The following is an 18758-nucleotide window of genomic DNA, read 5'->3' on the forward strand; positions in this document are numbered from 1 at the left end:
TCTCCAAATTGGCACTTGATCAAGAACTAAATTATTTAAAAGAAGTAGTTACTGATAGGGACATCACCCAACATTATCAACCGAGCAGTTAAAAAATTCTCGTCTCAACATGCCAAAAAGCCCATTCTTGTTTTAGGAGATAAGAATTCTGTTAGTATTTCTTTCTCTCCATCAATTAGCTATAAAACTGCACATATTTTACAGAAATTTAACTTTCAGGTCGTTTATTCTGTCAATAAAATCCTGAGTTCCATACTTAAGGACCCCATTGCAGATATGAATTCCTGGGGTATTTACAAGATTCCTTGCCGATGTGGTTTAATTTACATTGGTCAAACTAAGAGAGCCTTAAAGTTTTGCATTACAGAACATGAGGTATATGTTAGGAAAAAGGAAAAGTCCTCTGTTGCCTGGCATAGTTTGTCCGAAAATCACATTTTCCATTTTTCTGCAGCCAAAATTATTCAAAAAACATCTTCCATTGGTGAATTTGATTTTCTAGAGGGATTTCACATTAAATCTCTCTGTTTTAGTTAACGACCCAAATTCTAATCCATCTTTACTTTCAGCCCTTAAGGAAGTTATGTTTTAGTTTTCTTGTTTCATCGAAAGATAGCACCAGTAGCTTAACTCCTATTCATCCATTCTTATCTTATCACTATATCTTATCTCCTTCATTTGCCTTTTGGCAGCTGAGGCCGATGGTTCGGTAAAACCATAGAAACTAGTCCTGTGAAAAATTTGCAAATATAAAGCCAATTTTTGTTGATTGACTTCTAAATTAATATTTGCCATGCTATTTTTACCTAAATCATACACAATATTAAAAATGTCTATAAACAATAACAATATTTTGAATTTTTGTTAATTTTATAATAAAGGCAGAATTTCAATCAGACTTATATCAATAACACTTAGGAAAATCAAGTTTCATAAATGTTTCTATAGCAAGATACAACATTTATACATGTCAACAGCATTTGACATTTAAAATGCTAGATTACATTTGGAAACAGGCTAATGATAAGATGAACTATTTAGAAAATACAGGATGTTAATAATTCCAATAAATGAGCCTGACGTAGCACTGAAAGAATAAAATTTTACCAAAAATAATAAATTGAATATTAAAGAATTATAATTTTATTTGCAACTATGTTGATAAACTTAAAATGTGAATCAGATTGCATAAAGGATATACAAAATAATGCAAAAAGGCAAAACAAAATTTTATTTTTAAAACACCAACATGAATAATACTGAACATAAATATTCTCTTTATTTTGTGGTAATGATAGTTATTTTACACATAGGAAAGTTTGAAAAGACTCAACATGAAAATATTCTAGAACACCAGAAACTTTAGGCATCAGATAGTGCAGCAACTCCGGGCAAAGTTTTACCTGAAAAAGACACAAAAAAGAATAAAAAAATAATGCATATTAAAAAAAACTAAGGCAACAATTTATAACAGCAATAAAATGTTAAACAAAATACTAATTTTAATTGATTTACTTTCAACTATTTATCGACCAAATAGCAATTGTTAGAAACTTAAATAAAGAAATTGAAACTTCTATAATGCACAAGATTTTAACATTCTGCTTGCCATTCTACACTGACAACCAATAAGTATTTGGACATCTATGCAAATGATGATATCTGCGGTCCTAAGGTACGCCACGGACTCCGCCGGTATATATCGTGTAGGAAACAGCATCGGCTTTAGTCGCATGCAAGATACCTCGCAGTTCGTAGCTCTCTCATTTCGAGAAAGGTATAATTATCGGGTAGCACAAATGCGGCCGATCCTTAAGGGACATATCTAGCGATCTGAAGTACCCAAAATCGACAGTGGCCTATGTGAATTAAGAAGTGGAAGGTGAGCGGTGATTGTCGAAATGTGCCCCGAGTCGGCAGACCAACGAAACTGGGAGATAGAGACCGACGAGTGCTGTCCAGAGAAATTCGAAAGAACCGCACCCAACCGATGACCCTCATCCCCGAGGAGTTTCAACAGGCATCTGGGAGTATTGTTTCAATGAATACCATCTGTAAGGAAGCACATCTGCTTGGTTTTCATGGTCGTGCTGCTGTCCATAAGCCTTTGATCAAAAAGTCCAACCATGCTGCTCGGTTAATGTGGTGCAAAGCACATCGAAACTGGACCGTAGATCAGTGCAAACGGGTTCTTTGGAGTGACGAATCAAGGTTCACCCTTGACCGTTCAGACGGCAGGGTCTGGGTCTGGCGTCTACCTGGAGAACGTCTCCTGCCAGAATGCATTGTACCAACAGTCAAGTTCAGCGGAGGTGGAATTATGGTCTGGGGTGTTTCTTCTGGTATGGGCTGGAACCCTTGGTCCCCATTTATGGTAAGCTCAACTCCGATGCCTACTGCACTATTTTGGATGACAATGTGCTTCCTACGTTGTGGCAGTTTTACGGGTTGGACCCCTGTTACTTTCAGTACGACAATGCCAGTTGTCATGTTTTGACGTTAACCAAGGCTTGGTATGGTGCCAATGGAGTTCATCCAATGGACTGGCCTGTCCAGACCTGAACCCTATCGATAACCTCTGGGATGAGTTGCATCGCTAAATTCAGGGGTGCACTACCGATGCAAAATCGGTGAAGGAACTTCTATGTCATCTCCGAGTGGAAGAAAATACCACTAGCTGTCATACAAAGACTTGTGGAAAGTATGCCCCGGAGGGTCCACGCTGTAGTTACCTCTCGTGGAGGCTCTACCAACTATTGATTTTGAATGAAGCTAGTTTTTCTTTTCTATCACAGGTGTCCAATTACTTGTTGGTAGTCAGTGTATAATGTGTAAATTTAATACTGACATCAAATAAATACACAACTTTAAAAGCAGTAAATGCATTTTAAAAATTTTCATTAATTAAAAACATTATAGAGTAATAAAAATGACTTTAATTGCATTTCTATTCATTGTACATCTCCTTTGATTTCCAGTTAATTATCTGCATTGTTTGCTACTTATATGAAATGCTACAGAAATAATGTTATAAATTCTGACACCCATAACTGGCTGAATAATCATTTTTCTGCATTAATGAATTGTAAATAAAGGTCCCTTCACAACTTTTCCAACTTGAGTTTTTGTTGAGGGTGGGTATTTTTTTGGGGGGGGAGCAACATATATAATTATTCTTATTCCCTTTTCTTGGTCGGTAAATCTGGTAACAAAGCAATGCTATTAGTAACATCTATGAATATATATATATATTTTAAGTTGCAATAAATTGATTTCAATTAATTTTCATTAATTTGCTTGCATCAGATTTAAGTTTAGGACTATTACAAGCATGGAGGAAAAAAGCAAAAACTAACATAAGATGGCATCAAGTTTCAACTTTCAAAGCTTTAAAAAAACTAAATTGTTTTTCTATACACAAAGTGAAAACAATTTGAGGCTTGGAAAATTATATTTGAAATTAAGGTTAAAATTAACACAAAAGGCAATGTATGATTTTTTTTTTTTTTTTTTTTTGTTAAAAAGGAGTTTTTAAAACAGAGTGCTTATGTTGAAAGTAATTAACCCAGGTGCATGCGTGCTCATATGAGTTATATGAGCATGCCAATTTGTGTTTTTTGAAAAAATATTGTAAATTTTCAAAATTCTGTATCGATTCTTATTTTCTTTATTAGCGTGATAGACAAAGACCAAATGCAACTACATATGTTAGCAGTACACTGAAGAAAGTGTTTTCATGTGTTCCAAATACAAATATTTCTCACATTTGGCGAAGGACATTTTTGTTTTTGTGTGCTTTTTTGTTGGGGAAACACTGCATCTTCCACCCTTTTTTCTTGTTTACGACACTTTTTTTTCCAATAAAACAATTCCAATATAGCAATACCTTAATGTGGTTAACATTACTCGCTCTCGTTTAAGAACCTACCTATATCACTGTCTGACAATTTCATGATCACTTCCATCCTCATTTTATTCAAAACATTCTTTGCCAATTGATATATCTAATAACTTTTGCAAAATTTCTTCATTGCAAGATAAATTACGAGATATGTTTGCCAATTCAGAAGTCAAACAACAAAAATCAAAATTTTCACACGACTAGTTTTGATGGTTTTACCGTCGAAACTAGCACTCACCATCCTCAGCTGCAAAACCACAAATCTTTGCCACTTTCTATACTATCACAAATCAACTATGTAATAGTTAATATGAATAGATGTGCTGGGTCTAAAAGGCCCGATCTGATCAAAATCAAGACTCCGAATCAAAGCTCCAGCGGAAAAACTTCGGAAACATGACGAGTTTGACCTAAGACACGAGTACTCAGAGTCTCAACAACTTGCATAAAATACGTGTGCTTTGAGAAAGGTTTGTTTATTGTGCGGGATGCTCATGAGTTATATAATATATAACAAACATTTTTTACATTATCTAACGATTGCCTGCACTTGGTTTTTTCCTGAATCTTTCTTGAAAAATGATAGATTGGAATTTTTTTTTAGATATATCATGCATTAAAAAATTTCTAGATTAGCTCTGTAGTATAACAACAGATAGCTACTCAAGGTTACACAATACTCACAGTTATAAATGACCTTGAATTTAGATAAGGCAGTGTGACAAGAAACATCTGTGTTAACATTAGAGTTATTATTGTGGTGTTTTTGTAATTACATGGATTTGCAAGTCAGGGACAGAAAGGATGACTAATGAGTTAATGTGAGATTTTGCAATAAACTGGGTAGATTAGCCAAAGAGACAGTGACCATATTTAGAACTATTATGGGAATGAGTCAATGGAGCTGTATGAAACATTGTGTGGCACAGGCACTTCAGAGGTGGAAGAATACCATTGATAGAATACCATAATGAGCTATCTCGAATACCTTCTTCAATATCACATCCCCTTCCCCAAAAATACATTGGAAAGAACTGAGGAGCTTTTTGCATGTGGATTATCAGAGAGCAATCAATAACACTGTGAACATCGTTGGTTATAGGATCTGCGCTGATAATCAATCATACTGAACAAGTGGCATGTCACTGGCATATTTGTTTTCCAGCTGCTGAACCCTGAAATGAAAGAAGATCACTTTGTAGTGTGTTGACATCCCTATTACAGTGCCGAGGATAATCCATCCTTCTTACCCAGGATGATCACTTTTGACTAAATCCAGTGCAAACTGCCAACGGTCAAATACACCCTTATGTAAAATAAGGCTGCATTCTAGCAATGGTAGGAACAATTGGACTGGTACATTGCTGTAATATGTAATTATTTTGAAAAAGATATTTAGAGTTAGGTAAATAATGTACTTTTTGACAACACAGCTAGTTCGAGAACCCTTTTTATACATTCTTGTACTTACAGGTTTAAATAACTTCTAAATTAATTAAATTTAGATGATGTTAATTCAAGTCTAGTGTAATTACTAAAAAATTAACAATCTTCAAACATTCAAATTATTTTTTTACTTGGACAAGACTTTTTTACTTTTTTTCAAATTATTTTTTTACTTCTATTTATTTTTTAATTGGACCTATAAGCAAAGAAAAATGATTCATCTCATAGTAAGTATATAAAAATTTAAAGTGATTAACTAAATGGTATACCTTCCAAAAGTTCTAAACTTGCACCTCCTCCAGTGCTGACATGACTGACTTTGTCTTCTGTTTTCCATTTGGCACAACAAGTTGCAGTATCCCCACCACCTTAATAAACAAAAATTAAGAGATTTATATTTACTGAAGCTGAAAATATAAGGTCATATAAAAAGTCTATGCGGTTTTTTGCCACTAGATGGTGTTGATGCCTATATAGCCAACACTCACCCAATTGTCTCAAATGAACATGTGCTAAAAAGGTGACATTCAGCTTCCATTGTTTGTGCAGATAGTATATTAATTCATTGCTCGTGTAAAGAGTTATACTGATTTGAAAATGAGTGAAATATCTAAAGAAGTTCGCTATATAATTTTTTTTTTTTTTTTTACTATAAAAAGGTTAAAAACACTGTGGAAACAGCCAAAAAATTTGTGAAGTGTACGGTGAGAATGTTATGAATGGGTGAAGGACCCAGGAGTGGTTTGCTTGATTCTGTTCCGGAAATTTCGATGTCAAAGATGCACCACTCTCTGGTCGGCCAGTCACTGAAAACGTCGATGAGATTTTGCCACTGGTGAAGTAAGACAAGCACGGAAGCTGTTAGGAAATAGCGGAGGCACTAAACATCAGCCACATGACAGTTTGGGATCATTTGAAAAGAGTAGGCTATAAAAAGAAGTTCTATGTTTGGGTGCCACATAAATTAACACAAAGAAATTTGATTGACCAAATTACCATAAGTGAAATGTTGCTGAAATGCAATGAAATCGAACCATTTTTGAAGCAAATCATTACAGGCGATGAAAAATGGGTGAAATACGAGAATATCAAACTCAAGCAATCATGATCAAAGGCTGGTGACCCTTCACAGATGACTTCAAAGCCTGGATTGTGGCCAAACAAGGTTATGTTGAGTGTTTGGTGGGATTGGAAAGGAATTGTCCATTACGAGCTGCTTCAACCTGGCAAAACCATCAATTCGCCTCTATACTGCACACAACTTGACCATTTAAACGAAGCAATCCAAAAAGAGTGACCAAAATTGGCCAACAGAAAGGGAGTTGTGTTCCATCATGTCAATGTGTGGCCACATAAAACCTTCATGACTCGGAACAAAATGACAGAACTTGGTTGGAAAGTTTTGATACATCTACCATATAGCCCAGACTTTCCACCATTTGATTACCATTTGCTTTGGTCTCTGCAAAACTTTCTTGATGGTAAAAAATTGGTTGACCGAATCTCTGCTGAAAATCACTTGGCGAAGTTTTTCGACGATAAACCAAGAAGTTCTACACCGACGGAATTATGAAGCTACCCGAAAAATGGCAAAAGGTCATAGATAATAATGGTCAATAAGTAATTGATTAAAACTGATTTTCAATAAAGAAAATTTTTGTTTAAAAATGTACCAAAAAGCCATGGAGAAATTTTATATGGACCAATATAAAACATTTTCCACAACTAATTTTTTGCCATACTGAAGTATAACCTCAAACTCTATTAAAAATTATAGTGATTTCATAAACAAGAATAACAACGATTCAAACAGATGAGTTAATATATACAGTAATGACAGAATTAGATTACCAGTTTAGATAGATGATTAGCATATGTATTTTATTACTGCTTTAGATTAATGCTTTCAGAAACACAGGTGTGCTACCACTTTATTAAAACATTTGCTACTCTTTCATATGTTATCAAATGCATATAATTATGAGTAATAAAATTAACTACTTTTGTTCACTGAAGAAGAAGATTGTATTGATTTTTTTTTAAATGCAGAATTATTCTACAAAATCAATGTTAATTTAAAGATGAATTTCATCCAATTTAAATATGCTCAACAACTTTTAAATATGTAGAGAAAGTCACATACAATATCTAGCACACAATTTCAACATTTTAAATAAATATACATAATTTAAAAAAGTATTTAATTATTTTAGTACTGCCATCTATACTGAAAAGAAGCATTAAAATAAGAGAGGGATCTAATCCAAATTTGAGTGTGCATATATAAAATAAAATGCTAAATGGCGAGGGAAATGTTATTAAGATTATATTCACTACATTGACTCAACTACTTATGGTTTAAAATGAATAACTTCAGCAATTTATTACATAATAATTAATTTTGTTGATCTTCATATTAGCTCAATAATTTTTATAAAGGTAAGTTTAATACAGTATAAAGTCCGAGATCTGGATGTCCAATATCCGGAATGATCTAAAATCCAGACCTCAAAAGCCCCCACCAACCCTTTTTTATTTGGTATGCTTTACGCATGCACATATGACTTTTTCCCATAATAAAACATGTGGAGAGTCTCGATTCTTAATTTCACTTTGCCACTAAATAAAATACCTTGTTATTGAAGAAACAATCATTTTAACATAAATTTGTGCTATCAATAATTTGACTCCATACCTGCATACCTGCTTGTCACACATCTTAAACCAAAATGTTCTACATAGAAACATCATTGATTTTAAACACAAACTAATATTTTATATCCCTGATGAATCATTATTTATTATACTTGGCTTTTATCACTGCATGTTTATCAGCACATGACAACTTTTGCAATGACTCATGCAGCGATGCCTGAAATATTTTTTTGTTTTATATTAGTAACTGAATAACAAAGAGTATGGTAAACTTCTCTGTTGACATTACGCTCAACAGTGATTACAGATTTAAGTTAATTGTCTAAAAAATGTTGACGAGGAAAGATTTAACGAAAATTTCTTTCCATATGCTGAAAACAGATTTTGTTAATGATACTCATAGGCCGGAAGATTATATTCAGAGCTATTTGAATTAAGAATAACTGATTCATTACCCAGACCCGGCGCCAGAGCTCTTATGGCCGCATCGGGCAGCAGAACCTAGAGAAGACAAAATTTTTGGAATTTAGGGAAAGCGCTGGGACCCAGAATTTAGGGGTGACAAAAATTTAGAACTTAGGCAGGCACTTGTTTGAAAAATTTAGGACCCGCAGAGACTGCATCAGGCGGTAAGATATCTAGAGCGTGCCCCCGATAAGGCTTAAGTATATGTGGGAATTTAAGCATACGCAAGAAACAGACACAAGTGTGATAAATAACTAAAATAAGAGAATTCAGGCTTAATTATCTTAGTGCACGATAGAAGCAAGACAAAATTTAACGAAACAACTTGTCTTTAGTCTCAAGTCTCATGACAGCTGATACTGAAGTTGCTGAACTATTTACAGATAAATTTATTGAACTCACTAACAGTGAAAAGTTATCTCAACAAATTTACAGCACTGATGAAACTGGTCTTTTCTGGCAATATGTACCCCAAAATACTTTGGCAAACTCTACAGAAAAGGCTGCGACTAATGTCAAAGATTCCAAAGCGAAACTAATAATTTCAGTATGCGCAAATGTTGCAGGAATGCACAAGTGTAAACTTTTCGTAATCAGAAAAAATATATGACATCGAGCATTTAAAGGAGTAAAGATTATCCCCGTTATATATTGTGCGAACAAAAGAGCATGGATGACACAAGCGTTAATGAATGATTGGTTTGAAAATCATTTCATACCCGAGGCTCAGCAACATTTGAATTCGATTGGTTTACCTGATCATGCAAAAATTATTCTGATTGTAGACAACTGTATGGTTCATACTTCACTTAAAAGTTTTAAAGATAATGTATCCGCATTATTCTTTCCTCCATATTGTACGTTCCTATAGATATTGGAACACAGCACAAGCTGAAATGCAAATACAAAGTAGCATTTTTAAATTCTTGTTAAATTTCTTAAATAATGGCATGACTGTTCAACATTTTTTGAAATATTTTTGCATAAAATGTGCTGTGTGGAGCATCGCAAGATCGTGGGAGGATGATACTTTAAAAAGTCTTCAGATACTTTAAAAAATGCTTGGTATAAATTTTGGCCAGCGACCATGGTGAGGATAATGAAGATAACCACGAATTTGAAGGTTTTCGGATATCGCAAACCAAAGGTGAAATTTTCCAATTAATGACTTTCTACTGTACTATTTAGCATTAATTTCAATAAAAATGAAGGTTAATATATATTGATACTTAAGAGCACTAGAGGCCATCAATTTGGGGATAAGAAATCATACTAACTGCCAGACATCGACAAAAATTTAAATTTATCAAAATGAACAAATGAGTAATGCATTTATCATAATTTAATCAGAAAAATTACAGCCAGAAATGTTTAATGAACTGGGTTTCCTTCTATCAAGACAAAAAATTTAGTAATGCATGTTATAATGTAATTCAGGTAAAAATAAATAATATCTCTAATCTTTAAATGAAAATTAATCAGACAGCATATAACTAAATAATCTATACCAAGCATGTAAAATGTGTTAGAAATATCTTATATTATTATAATATATCACAGATGTTTAAAAAATTATGAATCATTATAAACTAATGTATTTTAGTTTACAGCAATTATATATTTTAATAAAAAATAAAGATTAATTTTTTAAAGAAATATGAATACATTTTTTAAATTGCTGCTTGTTAAGAAATTAAGACATTAAATTTGAAAGATAAAGATTTTGTGTGTTCCATATTGCAACACCCTCAAACTGGCTATGTAGGAGGCCACCTGTAAGATAAGTAAACTATAGAGATCATAGGAACTGTCCAAAAAGTAAAATTTCTTATTTTTTTTTTAATGTCGAAAATAACATGAATAGTTTCCTTAACTAAAAAACTTTTGCAGTTGGACCTATGACTAACTTTTTCAAAAACAAAGGCTGCATAATGACGTTAAAATAGATACAGTCAAAAGTCGTTAATCCGGACTCGTCGGGACTTGGCGATTCTGGATTATTGATTTTTCCGGATTATAGATCATCAGTGTAAATCTGGTAAGATAGCATGCAGAAATTATAAAATTAAAAATATGAAACCGTAATTTATGAAATAAAGAACAATTATGACCTAAAGGGTATCAAAATTTACAAAAAGAAAAGGCTTAATATTTATTTTTTTACTTTATTAAACATTTCTTTCAATGTAAGTTGTTTAAGTTGCTTCGTTTCATGTGATAATACTTTCTTTTTAATTCTATTAAACAGACATAATTTCTTGTTCAGTTACAAAGTTTCGCTGTTCAAGTCCTATAATTGCTGTGTCGAGAATACCGACTAATATGTCAATCGAAATTTTTTCATTTTCAATAACCTCTGTCACTTTCTTCGCCATCGGAAGCGAATTATAATGACGAGGAATTTGACTTAAATCATATCAAAGATGGAGTACATTGAGATGAAATACTACATTTAGTAAGGAATTATAAGTCAAATAAAATAAAAACATCTGCCCTGAAGATAAGGATAGTACTGACAGATCAACTTCCAATTCATTGCACGCGGATGCATTAAAGATAAACAAAGTTTAGATAAACAAAAGTTAAAGTTTAAATAAACAAAGGATATGCCTTTATCCATTTTTTGCAGCAATTCCACTTTTTGTTTAATGGACTTCGAAACATACTTTCGCTTTGTAGATCCTTTACATATTAGTAAATATATATCAGAAATTCTATTTGACATATTCAAAAGTTCAAGCTTACTTTTATAAAATTCCTCTAACAGTCTGCAAAAAATAATAAGCCAAATCCAATTCGAAGATTAAAGAACAACGCAATCTGCAACATTAACTGAATTAGGTAATTTTAGCTTAGCTTATACTGTCCATTATACATTAAACACACATTCGTAAACGTATTTTGCGTATGCGCACACGCATATTCGCAGCCGTAAAGGTCTTACGCGCATGCACCACGTGACGCATGCGCGGAATGTTTGTAGCTTTGAGGTCTGGATGGATTATAGATCATACCGGATTATGGGTGTCCGAATTAACGACTTTTGACTGTACTATATTTATATCATATTGTAAGATAAAGGTCTAAAACTTTTTAGAAAGATGAGGACATTATTAGTATTAAAAATGCTAAGGGCATTTGTAGGATAATAAAAAAATGTTCTTTCTCAGGTTTTCATATACAAAACAAATTGCTTTAAAGCATTAGCCAAAACGTGAATTATAAATTTAATACTAGAAAAATGATACACACATTCAACAAATTAAGGAAACTAAAATTACTGGAAATTCTATGAAGCATTAAAAAAATCTATTTACTGTTTTTTCCATATATCGCTACTAGTTAAGAGCAGCTACATATTACAACTGTGTCTAGTGAAACCAGATCAAATTTGGTATGCACCTACTATGCCAAAATGTGTAAGTGAAATGTATAAGTGAATGGATAGGGGGCATAAATTTTTAAAAAATTTATTGTGCATCAATATAACAGTTATAGAATATTTAGAAGCTGCAAAATTTGTCACAGGTGTTAAAATCTGCTAGCACAGTTCTGCTTCATTATGCTACACAAAATTAAGTTTACTAACCATCTATATTTTTATGGATACAAATTTAAAGCCACTTCTAAGTTAATTTATGACAAAATTTCCAAATAAATAACAAACTGATTTCAATTTCATTCCATACAGGGATCATGCTTTTCCAACATTATGTGACTCGGTTCTAATGTGACAATAGGCAACAATGAACATTTGGAGGTTTCTGAAATTTTTTAAACATTTCTCTTTCCTTTGGCATTAACTACATTACTCAATTCTTTTCACGTATGCTATACTAAAACATTAAAATTCTGCAGACCATTATGACTGCCTGTGTAAAAAGATATTCAAGAATTTTTTAAGATTAAAAATCATATCTACATTTTTCAATACATTTCTGACAATATAAAGCACACAGAAAATACACAACAGAATTGTATTAAAACAGACTTTTTTTTAATATTCAGCAGACTAAAAATATTTATACTTTAAAGTATACTTGATATATAATTCTTCCCCCTAACATGAATTCAGAATTAAATTTTTAATAAAGTGACTATATACTTACCAATGATCGTCGTTGCACCAGATTTTGTAACTTCTACAACCTTATCCATAACAGCTTTTGTACCTTTGGCAAAGTTATCCCATTCAAAAACACCTACAGGCCTATTAAAATATTTAAATAACTCAGAGCAAATATACATACCTCATATAATTTCTACAATAAAATATTAGTTTTCATTTCCAAAGTACTATTTATAATGTATTATTAACCCCCACTACAAAAAAAAAAAAAAAAAAAAAAAAAAAACTGACTTATAATGAACGTACCTTTTGATCCCATCCACTTTCCTATACTCTTAATGTTATTTTATACTGCTATAGCAAACATCCAAAAGTTATGAAAATCAGATATAACAAGCTAGGACTGATATCTTGGATAGAATTTTTTTATTCACTTTTCTCCAGAACTAGTGCAAGTTTTATTACTAAATCTTAATGTCATCCAAGTTCAGGATGTTAGAACACTATCTGTAAAGGATAAAATTTTTCATTTACATTCATCCCCCCACCCATTTTTCTCCATGTTCTAAACCAGTGGTTGGTAAACTTATTAGCCAAAGAGCCAAATATGAACAATACAACAATTAAAAAAAAAACTGGGAGCCAAATCTGCTTGTTCAATAAACTTTTATTACACTAAAAAAAAACTAAATTTAATACTTAATAAATATTTATTAATGCGAACAATGTGCTTGCATCTCCTTGGAAAGTTTGAGTAAGTCAGGTTTGTATGTTGTTTTTAATTTTAGGCATGATTCAAAGTTATCATCAATAAGACGACTTCTCAGTTTACTCTTTATAATTTTCATGCTTGAAAAAGATTGTTTGCATATATATGTATAACAGAAAAGGGAAAGAACAGCAAATGTGAGCTTTTTCAGCTGATCCTAAGAGTCAGAAATACTATTCCAAGCGTTGAAAATGATCATGTCTTCCTTCTCCAGGTCATTCAAAGCAGACCACATTTTTTGTTCTCCAATATTTCCAATTCAACACAAAGGCATTAGAATTTAGAGCGCCATACCTCCTTGTTTTTTAAATCCAGCAATTGTATTTCAAAGCTACCAATGTCAATTTCAAAAGGAGAAAATTTCAACTCAGTTATCGTAGCATTAAGAGGATTTTTGACAAATGCTAAAGTTGCTCTGCAGTTTTTAAATTCCTGAAACCTGCTGAAAAATGCTTCGCTCATATTTAAAATTATTGTTTTAAATGATGTTTATCAATAGAGGAAATATTTTCTTGGCGATGCTTCAGCAGGCTCGGAAAGTGAAACAATGTTTCCCTTTCAAAATCCGGTCCAAAAATAGATAATTTGTTTTCGAATGCTATTACTAGAAGTAACATCGAAAAAATTAAGTTTCCCTTCCCTTGTAGTTTATGATTAAGCTGATTTAGATGAGACGTAATGTCTACCATCAAATAAAAGTTTGGAATCGTCTGTTAATTCTGGATAGTGAATGCCCTTCTCAAGGAGAAATGCTTTAATTTCCAGAAAAAGGGATGCGAAACATTTTAAAACATTCCCTCTTGATAACCAATGTACCTTGTCATGAAGCAGATCAGCGTATTCACTCTCCATTTCAAATAAAAATTCTTTGAATTGGCGATGATTAACAGCTTTAGCTAAAATTGAGTTAATAATGGTAATCACTAATTCCATAACTTTTCCGGAAATGTTTGTGCACAAAGCGCTTCTTGGTGAATGATACAATGGTAAACAAGTATCTCGTGATTAATTTTTTCTTTCAAAATAGCAACAACCCCTTTTCTTACACCGGTCATACTTTTGGCCCCATCTGTTGAAATTGACACAATTTTATCGAGGGGAATATGATGTTTATCCATACACTCAATTACAGCATTGGCGATATCTTCTCCACGCGTCTGAACTTTGAGTGGCAATAATCCTAAACGTTCTTCTTTAGGGCCTGAATGAGAAATAAATCTTACAAAAAGTAAAACTTGCGCTGTGTTCGGTATCTGAAAGAGTATTGCTTGGCAGCATTGTTTTACGCCAAGCAGAGTTTGGCTTTAGTGTAACCCCAAAGTTATTTCGTTTTTGCTTTATTAGTATGAATGATTTCTGACTTGATGTGAGAGCATATGGTTGCTCGCTCTTAGCTAAGTAACATAGGTAACTATAAGCACATGCGTGTGCTAGTATTCAATAATGTTGTTTTTGTTAAAATAAAATTGTTATTGTTAATATTACAGTCCACTTACTGAAGTTAAGTATCATTAAATAAGTTTGAGCTATCTTCGGCAAGAACAGTTTGGTCTCACGTTAGCCGGAGAAGAATATGGCTACTAATATTGTTTCATTGAATCGCCAAAGCGGCGTAGTGAAAACGAAACTCGGAGCTTTGATAAAATTCCTTGAAGAGTATAAAATGGAGGAGAATAAACTCAACCATGATGTTATTATGAAGACTAAATTGGATTCTTTGTTGGAATTGAAATCTCGGGTTAAACAACTCATAGTGGAATACACCAATTTGCCAGAGGAAATTGACTTGAAGGATAATCTAAGCATTACACAAGAATTGGAAGAAAGCATCGAAGAGATCGAAGTAAGATTTAGAATTTTTCTTTCTAATTGTGAAACAAATAATACAGATAAATTTGAAACCAAAACTGTTTCTAAATCAAATTTTAAACTGCCTGATTTACCTCTTCCTCAATTTTATGGTAAATATGAAGATTTTAAAAATTTTAAAGTGCAATTTATATCTATGATTGGTAATAATAATAATTTAAATGATACTGAGAAACTGTTTTATTTGAAAGCATCACTTAAAGGTGAAGCAAAAATGTTAGAATCATTTCAAAGATACATTTGAGTCGCTATTTTCTGCACTTGAAAGCAGATATGAAAACAAAAGAGCAGTAGTTGATGCCTTTATCAATAATTTGTTGAACTTTGAAAAAATAAATGATTCACCTTCTCAGTTGAGATCACTGGTAGATAATGTTAAAAGATGTTTGAGATCTTTAAGTGTATTAGAATTTGATAGAAATAATTTATATGATGTTTTGATATTAAATATTTTATTGCATAAATTAGATAGAGAATCTAGAAAAGCATTTGAACTAAACGTAAAATCAAATGAAATTCCCAAACTTGATGAATTTTTAGAATTTCTCGAAGAAAGAATTCGTATTCTTGAAGAAATAAACAAAGTTAGTTTTCCTAAGCAGAGCTATGCTACTAAAGTATCAAATCAATTAAGTCGCTCTAGAAATTCAAAAACCTTGGTAACTAAAACAAACCCTTTTCGAAAGTGTATTATGTGTAAAGAACCACACCCAATTTATCATTGTTCGAAATTTAAGAGTATTTCTGTTTCTGAGCGGTATCATTTTGTTAAAGAATATAAATTATGCATTAAATGCGTTTCTCCATCACACGTATTATCGCAGTGTAAGGCTAAATTTAGCTGTTATTTCTGTAAGAAAGACACACATCATTCGCTGTTACATAAAATTGACGAAAAACAAAATGAATCATCGAAAAAAAATGAATTGACCTTGAACTTTTGGTCAGTGAATGGGAAAGAGGACTGTCCCTCTCCCCCCCCACAACTTTGATGGCAGCTGCAAATAAATCTAAATTTGTGTTAATAAATACAGTGATTGTTTATCTTCGCGATGTTTACGATGAACGATTAGAATTCCAAATGTAAAAAATTATGACTTAAATTATTGTTTTTTGTCAACAGAGATTAATTCGTTAAATAATTTAGTAAAGTCATTCTGGGAAGTTGAAGAAGTAAATGAAACTAAATCTACAGTTAATTCTGAATTAAATTATTGCAACGAACTTTTTAAAAACTCATTTTACCGGCATGCAGATTGAAGATATGTGGTTAAAATGCCGTTCAAGCCAGATATTGGTGAAAACATACAATTAGGGGATTCAAAGGAAATCGCTGAAAAAAGACTGAATCAGTTGTGGAAACGTTTGTCGAGTGATTCTGTAATGAAAGAACTTTATGTTTCATTTTTAAGGGAATACGAATCATTAAATCATATGGAGAGGATGGAAGACTATTCTGAAACTGAAGGAGGATATTTTCTTCCTCATCATGGCGTGCTGAAACCTGATAGTAACACAACAAAGTTACGCGTTGTGTTCGACGCGAGTGCCAAAACTACTAACGGTTGTTCATTGAACGACATATTATGTAAAGGTGGAATGATTCAAGAGTAAATTTTTTCCATCATGATACGGTTTAGAAAGCATATTTATGCATTTACTGCCGATATTGAGAAGATGTTTTGACAAATTGAAATATTGCCATCGCAGACCAAATATCAGAAAATACTTTGGAAGGAAGATGAAGATAAGCCTATAGAACTATACAGACTCAAAACGGTAACTTATGGCACAGCATGTGCTCCATATTTGGCACAAAGGACTCTTCAACAGTTAGTGAAGGATGAATAAAAGGATTTTCCTGTAGCATCGAAAGTCGTCTTGGAAGATTTCTATGTAGACGACTGTCTTACTGGATCTTCGAATTTGAAGGAATGCATTCAGCTCCAGAAAGATTTGACAGAATTGCTCCAAAGAGGAGGAATGAAGCTACACAAGTGGTGTACTAGTTTTGATTCTCAGAACTCTGATTTACAGAATTTTTCATTTGATCGTAATAGTAATACAACTGTGAAGACGTTAGGTATGTTGTGGAATAATAAGAAGGATACACTGCAATATAAAGTTACTGTTAATGAAAAGCCTGATGTTATGAAAAGAGATGTTTTATCTCAAATAGCGAGATTATATGATCCTTTAGGCCTACTCGGTTCTATTATTAGCAAAGCAAAGATATTCATGCAAGCACTTTGGTTGCTTAAGCTAGACTGGGCGGAACAGTTACCACCACCTCTTGCCAATGAATGGAATGTGCTTATTAAAACTCTTCAGAGTATAGAAAATATACAAGTACCTCGTTGCATTTTAAAAGAGACCTTTTCAATGCTCATTTTACAGGGATTTGCGGATGCCTCCGAGAAGGCATTTGGGGCAGTGATATATCTTCAAAGCATTACAAGCCCTGGTGAATATTGTAGTAAACTTCTTTGTAGCAAATCTCGTGTAGCACCAATCAAGACTATGACTATTCCTAGATTAGAACTATCAGCATGTCTACTCCTGTCCAAACTTATGCAAAAGGTTTTAGAAGCTTTGAAACTCAAAATTGATGACGTTAAGCTCTAGTCAGATTCAAGCATTGCTTTAGTCTGGATCAATACATCACCGCATCTTTTGAAAACCTTTGTGAGTAATAGAGTCTCACAAATTCAGCAACTTACTTCTAACTATCAGTGGGGACATGTGTCTTCAGAAATGAACCCAGCCGACATCATTTCCAGAGGATCAGATGCTACAACTCTTGGATCTAACAAGCTGTGGTGGAAAGGTCCTGATTTTTTAAACAAGGACAATTTTCAAGATAAAAATGGACTTAGTGATGAGCTTTATTCTTCAGAACTGAAACCAGTTACGACTTCCTTGTTGACTTTAAAAACTGATTCATTCTTTCATGACTTCCTAAAAATAACTAATGATTTCTTGAAACTAATACGAATTCTTAGTTTACTTTTCAGATTTATCTACAACTGTAGGAACACAAGTGAGAAACGAACAGGTAGTATTAGTATAGATGAAATGGAACTGTCAAGGAATACACTCCTTAAATATATCCAAGGTAGGTATTTTACAGAAGAAATTTCTTCGTTGCAGAAAGGTCTACAGATAACATCAAGGAGTAAGTTGAAATATTTTGATCCCTTCTTAGATGAAAAAGGTCTGTTAAGGGTAGGTGGTAGGATAAAGAATTCTAATTTAAGTTATAGTCAAAGACATCCCATTATTTTGCCTGCCAAGAATAAGTTAACTGAACTTATATTTATTTATTTTCATGAAAAGGATTTTCATAATGGTCCACAATCACTATTAAATTCTATTAGACAAATTTATTGGCCCATTAGTGGCAGGAATATAGCTAGAAAGATAGTCCAAAGCTGCATAATTTGCTTTAAGGCAAAACCAATAATTTCTCAACAACTAAAGAGAGAATTAATATTAACTTTACATTTAATTGTTGTGCTATTGATTACTGCGGCCCATTTTTGATAAAGTACAAAGGGCAACGCAAGGGTAACTATCATAAGATA

The 18758-nt window shown here is 32.7% G+C and overlaps 1 protein-coding gene across 2 annotated transcripts in view; it reads right to left on the reverse strand.

Annotated features, from left to right (window-relative positions):
* Positions 1 to 1208: 1208 nt before the first annotated feature.
* Pgk (phosphoglycerate kinase) overlaps positions 1209 to 18758 on the reverse strand; it is a 46268-nt gene continuing 28718 nt past the window's right edge. For both annotated transcript variants that reach the window (XM_035363357.2, XM_035363356.2), the window contains 3 exons: positions 12577 to 12677; positions 5617 to 5715; positions 1209 to 1403 (listed from right to left, as the gene is read on the reverse strand). In XM_035363357.2, the coding sequence (XP_035219248.1) occupies positions 1363 to 1403; positions 5617 to 5715; positions 12577 to 12677 (241 nt within the window). In that variant the 3' untranslated portion in view covers positions 1209 to 1362. The remainder of the gene's footprint in view (positions 1404 to 5616; positions 5716 to 12576; positions 12678 to 18758) is intronic.

The sequence above is a fragment of the Stegodyphus dumicola genome, chromosome 1 (genome assembly GCF_044657685.1).
Source record: "Stegodyphus dumicola isolate Sdum_Otavi_A_Nest chromosome 1, ASM4465768v1".
NCBI classification, from domain to species: Eukaryota; Metazoa; Arthropoda; class Arachnida; order Araneae; family Eresidae; genus Stegodyphus; species Stegodyphus dumicola.